At 33.2% G+C, this 12,677-nt stretch overlaps 1 protein-coding gene across 1 annotated transcript; it reads left to right on the forward strand.

The window, feature by feature from the left end:
- Positions 1–4,173: 4,173 nt before the first annotated feature.
- On the forward strand, positions 4,174–12,441 carry LOC123535369 (mast cell tryptase-like). The gene is made up of 6 exons (XM_045318000.2): positions 4,174–4,388; positions 6,212–6,434; positions 7,450–7,589; positions 7,949–8,095; positions 8,728–8,936; positions 12,120–12,441. The coding sequence occupies exons 1-6, from the start codon at positions 4,373–4,375 to the stop codon at positions 12,285–12,287; spliced, it is 903 nt and encodes a 300-aa protein (XP_045173935.2). The 5' UTR covers positions 4,174–4,372; the 3' UTR covers positions 12,288–12,441.
- Positions 12,442–12,677: the final 236 nt, after the last annotated feature.

A 12,677-nucleotide genomic window follows, 5' to 3' on the forward strand; every position in this document is an offset into this window, starting at 1 on the left:
TGAGATCGAAGATGAGTTTCATTTTATTTTAGTATGCTCTAGTTATCAAGAATTTCGCCTTAGATTTATTAAGCGTTATTATTACATCAGACCAAGTATGTACAAATTACTTGAATTATTGCAATCAAACAATAAATCTGTTCTTGTAAATTAAGGTAAATATATTAATCAAGCTGGTAAACAGAGAGACGAGTCGCTGCAGCTGATATTGTAGTTGCCAAGGTAGAGTGTCAACCATTTGGGAACCTACACCTGCGGTGGATACCGCCGTGGGGTAGGGGACACTCATGTGTTGCTTACTGTACAACACAGGGTGTGCTGCCATGAAGACGGTCTAAATGCGACCCTCTCCTGGTGGCTTGGCTCCTCTGCTTATGGTGGGTACATTGGTCGATTGTTTGACATGTATTTTAATCGATATGGTAATATGTATTGTAGTTAAAATGCATGGACAAAAAATTGTCTTATCGGGCTGAGTGCCAGTTTGTATGAATATAGCAGTTTTTATTTTGTTACCATGTAAACAATACACTATAAAACAAAAACATTACGGTAACATTTTAGACATCCGTAGTGCAATTGACTTTATCAGCGTTCTTAATGCATGTATAAATTAATTGTGATAAGTTTCTCGGGGTTTTTTGGTACTGTATGACCTGTATAACATGCACAACGTATGATAGTATGCCATGTATGTTTTGATATAACAAAATGTATTTTCGTCTAATCTCCACACATAAAATATGACCTCAATATGCAACATGTTCTTTCTTTCTCTACTTAAATTTTGATATTTATCCTTTTTATGAGTTTGAAATGGGACCTAGAAATTATTATATTTAAAATGTATTGATACAGCAAAATGTATTTTTGTCTATTCTCCACACATCAAATATGACCTCAATATGCTTTATGTTGTTCTTTTTTTCTCTACTTAAGATTTGATATTTATCCTTGTTTTTATAAGTTTATCATGTGACCTAGAAATTATTATATTTTAAAATGTATGTATGTAACGAGATACTTTATATGTATAAGTTACAGAAATAAAATTATGTTCTGTTCTTTTCTATAATATGTAGAATAAACTGCTGTGATAGGTTATGATTCCGTGTGTGTAATCAGGTCGGGCTTTGTCTTTTGTAAAGATGTCGTAAAAACTCAACTAAGTTTTGACAGAAATGCAAGTTGCATTTGAAAATAAACTTTATAAATCCTTTTAGATTTGAAAAAAAAACACAGAAAATATAAGTGTTTGTACAATGATTTTTATTTCAGTTGACTATTAAATGAAAGTGACAGTTTCATTATATCTTCGATTCTCCATTACTCGTTATTTTACTCTGATACACTGTATATGTAACATCTAATAGGCAATCATCCTGATACAAATAAATATTCGTTGCATTCAAAACCTTTTGAATAAACATTGAGAGTAATAAAAGCAGCATTTAAATTATATTATTATGACGTCTTTTCAGGAATGTATTTTGAAAATGGCGCTATCTGGATTAAAACAAAAAATATATATTTCAATGGAAATTATTTTAAAGCTACTCGTCTACAGTTTGGGTGAAATTTTTCAACATGTTTAATTCCATCAAGTTTGGCATAGAATGTCTATATGACACTCAAAATGATAAAGTGGATGAATATAAAAGTTAGATATTGGTAAAAATGCAAGCAGAATGTAACTTTTCTGCATTATAACTGTTTACTACCTTCTGCACAATATATTTGGTTATTTGCAAGGACATCTTGCAAAAATCTTAGGTCAATAATGTCTCAGAGTACTCACGTTTTATGGAATTTTGAGAGAAATTTATTTTAACAAAATGAGATGACTTCTATTACAGCAATGAATATTTAGACGGCAGCTATATCTTATCCATATGCATGTTTGGCGGCCATTGTAACCTATTTCAGGTAGTCATATTGTGAGCGGTAAAATCCTCTGTAACATATTCAAATTGATATCAGATGATTTCTGTTATAGCTATGATCATTTGATGAGCTATACCTCTTCCGTATGTACATTGTTTGATCGAAGTTAAGGCAGTCGTTTGGAAAATGGTTGCCATCTTAATTTGAATAGTCTGTAACCAAATAACGTATTTTGTTGATAGTTTAACTATCTTAAATTTGGGTGATCTCATTACTACATACAGCAACAGCTGCCAGAAATTAGACCAAAGCTAGCACAGAAGTGAATAAAAGTCATCAAAATATAAAAATATGGTGGTGTTAACTCATTTATATAATAATTTCGGAATAATTCCAGTTTAACAAATTGAAATGGCTGACATATTGAATAAAGATGATACTGATGGATTTGCTTCCCTTTTGACATTCCAAGTGGGGAACTTTTTTTAAAATTGTGCGCTTGTACAGCTTTTGCAACACTTTCATTATTTCTCACTAGCAAAGAATAGGACTGACAGTATGCAAACAAAAACTTTAGTTTTAGCCGAATGGAAGTTATCTGAATTTTTATTTAATTATTCCTGTTTTCTTTATAGCAAACATGAAAGTAATGTTTTGTTTTTTATAAAGGATTAGAAGTTAAGATTTTCTTGCATAAGTATATATGTACTAAGGTGGGCGGGGGTACATCAATCCCAACATTTTACATTTTATTCGGTATATAATAATTAAGTACCTTTTTTATGACAACGAACGTAAATTATTAATTATTTCAGGAAAATAAGATAAGATCTTTGATAAGGAATGGCACATAAATTTCGTTTTTACCATCCAGTCAATAACAAAATTTAACCGAATGTGAGGCTAATTTGCATTCATTAGATACCAACGATTTTGAAATCGTCATTAAATTTTACTGAAAAGTTGCTCAGACCGACGTCCATCCTTAAAAGTTTCTTGAAGGATACTGTAACATCATGATATAGCTCAACCTTTGCCTCATTTCTGGGATACGGCGTTAAACGTTTTTGGCCTTGACTCTCAGACCAAATGTCAAATAATTCAAATTCACGCAAGTCTTTCATATATAAAACTATGCTTATTTTATTACTAGTACTTAGTTACTACAACATAATCCAGTTTTATTTTTCGATGACGTCTGAAGGTGTATAAAATATTATTAGACACAGAATTTTTTTTTGTGATTTTGCAGGCGTTCTGTATGTGAAATATAAACATAATGCCGGTTACTAGTGTAGGAAAATAATGAAATATTTTTCCGAACAATTCTAAAAATAAGTTTGTAATTAACGTGTGGATTATAGGCTATGTCTGATCAGCTTTGCTTCTCATAAAAATGGTAATAAGCTGTAGGTAATACCAGCATCTCAGAAATGTAATAAGTCTTCTAGATTAGTCAGGTTGTGATCATTTTCAAACAATCTCGTTTGATGCTCAGGCGAAAAGACTGACTCAAGCTGACCTATCCCTAAAATGTGACATGGGTAGGAGAAATTGCACTTTTATACAAGTATATTAAGCTTTATCAAATGTCCATTTTAAGTTAGGGCCTGCCTACCACATTGGTATTTATAGGTGTTGTCAAAAATTATAATGCAAAAACAAATACATTTTACAAAGATCATATACGTAGTAACTGTTATATTTCTGTAAACACAGATCTCTGAAAGTATACGTTCTACAATGTATTTGAACTTTATCCAGTAGCCGTCATATTTTCTTTCTTTCTTTGTGTGTGTGTGTTTTTGGTGGGAGGGGGTATATTTGTTGCTCAATAAAAGTCCATATATAAAAGTAAAAGTGAAGTAAAGTGTTTGTTTATTATGGTGTCATCCCTACTGAAAGGGTCAGCCAGGTTGGCTTATGAGACACCTACTTCCTTTTAGAGGTAATATTTCCCGATTCTTATTTTTCAATGCCAGGCACCAGCCAGGTAGGCAGTCGGTTACCACATTAAGTAGCTGGTGGCTCACCAACCGGTCTCTCTTCACTAACAAGACACGCTCCTGTCAGGACTTCAATCTAGGCCTCCTGGTTGCGTGGCAGGCGTCTTAACCATTAGTTCACCGCAGCTCAGTAATTTCATCAACAAAATGTTTATGGTTCGAGTATATTGAACATAACATAATAACATATACTTCTCGATTATTATGATCAATTATCTGTCTGAGGATAATTAGCGGTCACCTAACACGCGGACTTAGCGTAATTACCCTAATTGGGGAAGGTTTTGTTGGGGGATAATTTGTGGTCTGTTACCCAACTAATCATTCATTACTTTAGCTGAAAATCGGCTTATTTCTAGTAATTATGAAAATGTTACATAGTCACTGAGCTTCAGTTACATTTTTGAGGCCCTCAAGTAATCAGTGCTTGGTTATTTTTTTCGTTCGTGTAAAAATTGCACGTCGCAAAATAAACCAAGAGTATGAATCTCTTATACGGTAAGTTTAACCATTCTTTTTCTTTTCATTTTGTTTAACTTGCAAGAAATTGTTGTCTTAAGTTTTTAACTATTCTTTTTTATTCATTTTTTTAACTTGCAAAAATTGTTGTCTTAGGTTTTAAACCATTTTTTATTCATTTTGTCTAACTTACAAAAGATTGTTGTCTTAAGATTTTAACCATTCTTTTTTTATTCATTTTGTTTAGCTTAAGTTTTTAACCATTCTTTTTTATTCATTTTGTTTAGCTTAAGTTTTTAACCATTCTTTTTTATTCTTTTTGTTTAACTTACAAAAAAATTGTTGTCATAAGTTTTTAACCATTCTTTTTTATTAATTTTGTTTAACTTGCAAAAGTTTGTTGTCTTAAGTTTTTAACCATTCTTTTTTATTCATTTTGTTTAACTTGCAAAAATGTGTTGTCTTACGTTTTTAACCATTCTTTTTTATTCATTTTGTTTAACTTGCAAAAATGTGTTGTCTTAAGGTAGTCTTCACGTTCGGGTCGAAATTTTTTCTACAATGTAGAATTTGATTAAACTCGGATTTTTCAAAACTTCAGAATATACCTAGAAAATTCAGCAAAGAAAAAAGATTGTTTTTTTGCCAGACTGATTTGAAAAGTTTGGACCTCACGCAATTTTTCATAATGGGAATCTATGAGAAAATCATAACTTTCATAACATTTTCGCGAATAGAAATTTTTCTACATTGTAGATTTTAATGAAACTTCTCACAGCTGTAAATAAACATATGGCCTATAATGTGGTGAAATAAAATGTATCGGTCCGTGTGCTTATTTTTGAGATATTTGACCATGTTTAAAGTGAACCGCACATTTCACTCTAATTGTAATACATTATTTAGAATTATTTAACGTGTCAGATGTTTTAATATCATATTTTAACTTTAGAAATATACTAACAGTGTCATTGTAATAAATTTACACACAGGTTGCTTTTATTTCAAAAAAATATTTTCATTTCGTACGCCAAATCCAGGCTTTATTCTACGTTTTCCGGAAAAATGACGTTACGCCATCACTTCCGGTTTAATGAAACTAATTTTATACTTTTGGGTTTTCTTAAGTTAGAACAAATATGTTTACATTTTAATGAAACAAATGGTACGATTTGGGGTAGAAATACTTTTTTCCCCCTGTAAATAATTGAAATATTAGGGTAAAATATATGTGATAATTTCATGAAGAAAAATATCAAAAATATTTTTCACTGGTACGGAACTACAAAATGGGTAAAAAAATAGCAATACATGCATTTATTTTTCTGTGAGTAATTGAAATATTCGGGTGAAATATATCTGATAATTTTACGAAGACGTTTATCAAATAATTTTCGACTGGTACGGAACTACAAATCGGCTAAAATATAGGAATATTTATGTTTTTTTCTATGGGTATTTGAAATATTAGGGTGAAATATATTTGATAATTTCACGGAGAAGTTCATCAAATATATCTTCCACTGGTACGGAACTATTAAATGGGTAAAAACTGGTCAACACCATTTTAAGGATATAACGAAGAAAGTTGAAATATACTTCAATGTCAATTTTCTGGGGCGTTTTTTTTTTTTTTTTTTTTTTTTTTTTTTTTTTTTTTTTTTTTTTTTTTTTTTTTTTTTTGTGAAAATATGTATGAGGACAGCTTTTTCGGTCTTACACGGAGGGCAGACAGAGTATCCTCTGTATATTCAGTATTTAATTTTGCAACCGCGTTCGTTTAGGTCACAATACTTGTTTTTCATTCCATTAAATATAATTTTCAAACTTGTAATGTTACGAACCATATCGTTCTATTTCAGCCCTGTGCGCTCTTTTAAACGGTGCGGTGGTTTATTCCGATGTAATGCTCCGAGAGACACGCATTGTCGGCGGTCATACGATGCAACGAGGAGAATGGCCCTTCTTGGCTTCCTTACATTATTTGCAACCTTTTCCGTTCACACGTAAAACCCATATGAAACATCTTTGCGGAGGAGCACTGATACATCCGAAATGGGTCCTGACTGCCGGACACTGTGTCGGGTAAAGTTGATTTTTTTTTTCAGTCACTACTCTCGGATTTCTTGATAGGCCCCACAACGTATATCTACGTCTGTCGTTACCACCGTTAGCTGGCGTTAATAACATTGCAAAAATATAATAAAACATATGTTGTCACACTAGGCACAGAATGTAAAGTTTGTTAAGCCGTCTGTGCCTATTTTAGTCAATATAAAGTGTTTGAAGATGTTCTTATAACATTTGAGCCGCACCACATGAGAAAACCAACATAGTGCATTTGCGCCCAGCATGGATCCAGACCAGCGCAGTCTGGTCAGGATCCATGCTGTTCGCTTTCAAAGCCTATTGCAGTTAGAGAAACCGTTAGCGACCAGCATGAATCCTGACCAGACTGCACGGATGCCCAGGCTGATCTGGATCCATGCTGGTCGCAAATGTACTATGTTGGTTTTCTCATGGCGCGGCTCATTTTGTAACATTTCAGATTATTAATTCCTTTTGTGTACAAACCTAGCTGGAAGCCTACATCGCTTCAACGTGTATTGCAAAATAGTGCTTGAATTGTATAGGCTCATGTCCAAATATATTCTTAAAATGGACCATGAAACTATTTGATCAGAATATATATCAAAATGTTCTACATTTATTATAATCTTAAACTGTCTTATTTCTTACAATTTTATATATTTGACAAAATCGGAAGAACAATTAGAGCTTTATATCAAAGGCACGAAAATAGAGTTACTGTGACTTTAGCTAGCGTATAAAATCATTGTCAATGATAATAAATTTAATCTTCTGTTTCTTTGTTTCTTATTTAGTGCATTTTAATTTCTGGCTACCACCAACCCACCGTACTTTCTTACGAGTTCTTAGGCAGATTAGTTCGTACTTCGCTCTTCTAAGTGGAAGTAAACATACCTATACAACATTGGGATTTGGGCGCGATCACGCGCTGTACTCAGTTTTGATATGTTAACTCGAGCGCACAGTTCTGTGCACATCTATGTAAACTCCTCGCTTTTCTATATAAAAGGTTTTTCGACGACCTGTCGGTGGAAAATAACTGGAACGTCGTGCTGGGAGAACACAATCAGTATTTGAGAGACATCGGAGAACAGATTATCAAACCAGAGAGATTCTTCATACATCCAGGATTCAAACCTCACGAAACTAGTGAGTTCTTTATTCAGTAATCATTGTAAAGGCTAAGCCTTTTTTCATATTTTTTTCACAACAGTCAAACATTTCATTTGAACATTTCCATATCTAAAACAGAAAAACAAATTTTTGTAACATTTGAACAATGCCATACATAAATTTAACAACTTTTGCTGTTTAAAAACGTATTTGTTAGCTCTACTGTAGAAAAATAACAACAATGGGGTGTGTGAAATAAATCACAGAAAGAAAGACAGAAAGTCTCAGCTTTTTAAGGATATATTCCGATTGGATTATTTGTTTTATATGAGAGGATAACAAATTAAGTTTGTTATTTATAGGTATATACTATATAACAAAACTTCTTGTTTCAGATAATTTAAAGAACGACATCGCGTTGATACAGTTGAAGGAAGAGGCAGCTCTGACAACGTTTGTCGATGTTATTCCTACATCTAACAACACTAGAGTGAAGGATGATACTGAATGTCAAATTGGAGGCTGGGGGCAGTTGGCCAGTAGTGAGTTTCTGTTTGCTATCTTTCAGTGAAGATTTGTCTGTTTGTCTATCTGTTTGCTTATCTGTCTGATCTCCTGACTGCCTATGAACCTTTTTTTCCCCTTTCTTTGGGTGATTATCTTTAATAAGTACGTTGGTTTTCTGGATGTATGGGTGTTTATACTAATCTATGTTAGGTCGGTTGAGAAGCAAGTTCTACAACTTATATTATTCACTCACATAATTCCTGAGGGAATCTATTGCCACGAGGATATAAGAGAAGAGAAGCTATTGTCCCTTTTAATGCTGAGAGCAAAGCAAGGGAGCTATTCGTACCATTTTTCACGTGGGTGTTACACATACGTATTTGTTCTCTGCAAATAACGCTTTTCCGCCTCGCTACAACAATGTCTTTGTGGCACTGAATAGTTGGATCCTACAGTATGGTTGGCGAATTCTGTCTGTGCAGCGCTGGTAAGATTGGGCAGTATAACTGCAGTAAACGCGTTAGAGCATTTAATCAGAGAAGTAGTCAGATAGTCAATTACTGAATCTGGGGTCATCGAGCGAAAACTTATAATTAATTAAGACAATATATTAACGTGGACCTACAGCTGACAGACAAGTCCTTATTCTGTCAACATGTTTTTTCAGAACCTTACGGCTGGGGTATGTTTATTCCCCTCAAGACTACTTTGTATGTGATCAACAATTACACGTGCGGTGATGCCTACAGAAAGCTCGAGTACAGTGAAGGTGATATTCATATGATTGTTGACGAATCCGTGGTGTGTGCCGGGGTACCAGAAAACAAACAATCGCAACATCAGAAAGACAACAACGGAAACTCTGACGCATGCAATGTAAGATCACAATGTTTATTTCTGCCCTGTAAAAAAAGATAGCAATGCGGTGCATGATAAAGGCATTCTGGTAAAAATCATTTCCTGAATAAGGAAAATCTTGCATTTTAGTCAGGCTGGTAGGCCTACACTACCAGCATATCTTTAAGTAGCAGACAGTACACATACATTGTATTTGATTTTTCATAAAAGCCAATTGCTTGGACTGCTGGGAACTGACCTGGTGTCAACAAAAAAGTTTCACACAAATATACATTTTATCTACCATGATTTCATCAAATAATAACATGTAACCTATAGGCTATTTTCTGTACGATTGTTTCATATTTTAAGAAAAATCTAGATTATCTAACTAATATAGCGAAAACTGTCACGACTTAGTCTGTATGCCAAAAAACTCATTTGAAACTTTTGACAGAGGTATTCTTCGTCTACATAAAGGAAATTGAAGACAAACTAGTGTCTCTTCAAGCACCCTCGGAGAAAGCAAATGTAATGGTGTACTTTTTGAATGTCTATTAGGCCTACAAGACTGCTTTTTATTCTGTTTTCCAGCACGCGAGGTCCGATCTCTAATGCAAACGACATACAGTAACGTCATTGACACAAACGAATGTGAAAATGACCCGCTAAATAATCCAAATCATGAGATAATCATTGTTCGATGAAATAGTACTTAAGCAATTATTTGCAAATTAGGTAACAGGCGCGAAGTTCATTCAACAATACTTGACTACCGTTCCATCTAGCTTGCTTACGGAGAGCCGATGGTTCTACCCATGTGCCCGCCCATGCTTGAAAGAGAATACCTGTAACGGCACCTTGGATCTCCCTTCGCCATCAAAATCTGGAAGGGCCTATTTATATGATATTCGATTTGTTTCGAGAAATATGCACTTGTTCTGCAACGGAAATATTGCAAATCTTATAACATGTTTTAACATAATAATTTATGCAGCTACCACTTACAACTATTATATAATGATATAATTTGATTTTTAATCTGAATAGCATTAAATTGTCGTCGATAATAACCAAAGTTTTGCAATCTATTACCATATCTTTGTTTTACATATATAATACACTTATCAATCTTGACAAATAACGTGACGACAAACATGAAAGTGACTTCACAAATGACAAATTTTGAACGTCAGTATGGCAAAATATTGACGCTTCTCACTGTAAATTAACGGGGATTAAAAATGAGTATATAAAAAGACCTTTATTTTTTCCCTATGACGTTAACATAAAATAGCTACTGTTCTCGGAAAAACAATACAAGACTTACTGTGAATCCGATATGTGATAAATATTTAAAATACATCGGTGTCAAGTTTACAGTAGAGCAGTAACAGAAGTATCATTGCTATTTGCTGTCGTATTACTATTATTGCTGTGGACATTTAAAGTTGTAATATAAGCATCGCTGTTACTACAATGTATTGCTATAACTACCAACGTCAGTAATAACAGTATTACTGTTTCATCTCTTTCCATAAATGGCATCATTTCTGCTGATGCAAACACTTTTCGATACGTCAGCGCATAAATACTATAAAATGTATATATCAGATATAAATAATACGCAATTTCAAAATGTCGGAATTGTTTCTCGGCAGTAGATATAGCTCCCGGCAAATTCCTCACTGGTTTAACATATTCCCAAGTAATTTAATATCTCGTGCGCAATGATATTTTTCTCATGACATTTAATTATGAATGCAATTCCATATTCACTGTTTATCTTTATATTTAGTAATTCATGAGGATTATCTACATTTGAAGCAAATATCTAAAGATAAAATACTTTAGTGATGGGTTTAGGATAACTGTGTTTGAAATTGTTATACATCTTCATGTATTACCTTCTTTAAATAAATATTGTTATAATCTATAATAATAATTTATCATAATTAATATCATTATTATTATTATTATTATTATTATTACAAGTTGATTTGACACTTACTGATTTTGCTTGTAATGATGTCATCTTATGACAGTCGAGTTTTCATAAGTAAAATACAGAAAAGGGAGTACTGTACAATGTATACAGTATGTTATATATATTTTATATGTTCTAATATTTATCAATTATTTCAATAAATTATTTAATCCATTCTCAATTATTTCAATAAATTATTTAATCCATTATGTTGATTTTTATAAATGTTTAGATATTTTGTTTTTGCTATAATAAAATAAATAGAGGGTGATATAAAAAAAATTAATCCCCGAAATGTGTATATTACACCTTGGGATAAACATTTTATACCTCTCTGTCACCCCACCCCCACACCCAATCCCTCACAAAGAATTGCAATATTTATATAAATTGTCCAAAGAGTAGAGACAGCATCTCATCATTCACAAAATGTCACTTTTTTCTTCAATAATCAGTATCGCACATGCAGGATTTAAGGCCAGGTTATGGCCCTGTGAGAGCAGTTCAAATTTAAACAATACGTCAGGAATTCTAACGGACCAATCAGAGAGCTGCATTCTCTGGAGTACCTGCCAGTGTCCGCTTGGGTAAAACCAAGCATTTTTACAATGTACATATTGTGATTTTAGAAATAAATCTCGCACTATTTCAGAAACCAAATTCATTTTTTGACCACACATGCCCTTAGAGAATGCTAAAAACTACAACATTTCAAAGTTTCATAAAAATATTATATGGATTTAATACTTTGCTTTTATTTTAAAGTTTGAGGTTTTAAACAGGGAATCTATGATAAAGTCTAAAGTAACCATTATCCAAGTGAAATAAGTATCATTTAGCAATGCTTCGGGTATATCAATATGAATAGATCATACAAGGTCGCATTTATTTAAAACCTTTTGTTTCTGGCGCGTCTGCATGTGTATCTAACATTCTGGAACATGTTCAGATGTAATAAAATACAACCCCAGTCCTCATTCACAGGAAAAACAATCCAACAAAAAAAGTCAAGGAGAACAAATGGAGAAATTTCAAGCATCATAAACTTTATGATTATTGACTTATGCTTAGTCAGACTGTATATGGTGTTGTTGATCAAGTTTGATGTATTGTTATGTACGGACAGTTATTAAACTGAATAAGAGTTTAGTAGTATGTGAATACCCCGTAATTTTTACTCTAATTCTCTACCGTTTCTATATGAACTCTAAAGAATGTACTCTTTATCATTTCAGGGTGATTCCGGCTCACCGCTTCTGTGCCCGACAGGTCCCGGCGGCGAATACGAGGTTGTCGGCGTTGTTTCTGCCGGGAAAGGTTGTGGCACTGGAGTATACCCAGGAATTTACACAAAGGTTGCATACTACGCCCAATGGATCGCCGAAATCATGGGAAACAACTGATGTAACATCAAGAGCTGTTGTGTGAAGACAATTTAATCAGACTTCATCAAATTTTACCTTTTTGTACTTGATGCTCTTATGATTTTAACTACCCTATCTTGTTTCGTAAGGAATATAAGCTCTAGATATACTTTTGACTGCGATTATATTTGATTGTCACAGAGTAAGAAAAGAAATAAAACTATTGTCTTATACAAATATTCTTGTATTTATTAAGTTATGACCTGTTCACAAACGACTGTACAATTTTCTTATCATATTCTAAAAGGTAGTGCTTGGTCCACGATCCGCGCTTACAACATCCCAGGTCAATGCTCCACAAGCCTGGATCACACAAAGCGCTTACAAAATCCTAGGTCAATGGTCTATACTGGATCACACAAGGCGCTT

The sequence above is a fragment of the Mercenaria mercenaria genome, chromosome 12 (assembly GCF_021730395.1).
Source record: "Mercenaria mercenaria strain notata chromosome 12, MADL_Memer_1, whole genome shotgun sequence".
Classification (NCBI taxonomy): domain Eukaryota; kingdom Metazoa; phylum Mollusca; class Bivalvia; order Venerida; family Veneridae; genus Mercenaria; species Mercenaria mercenaria.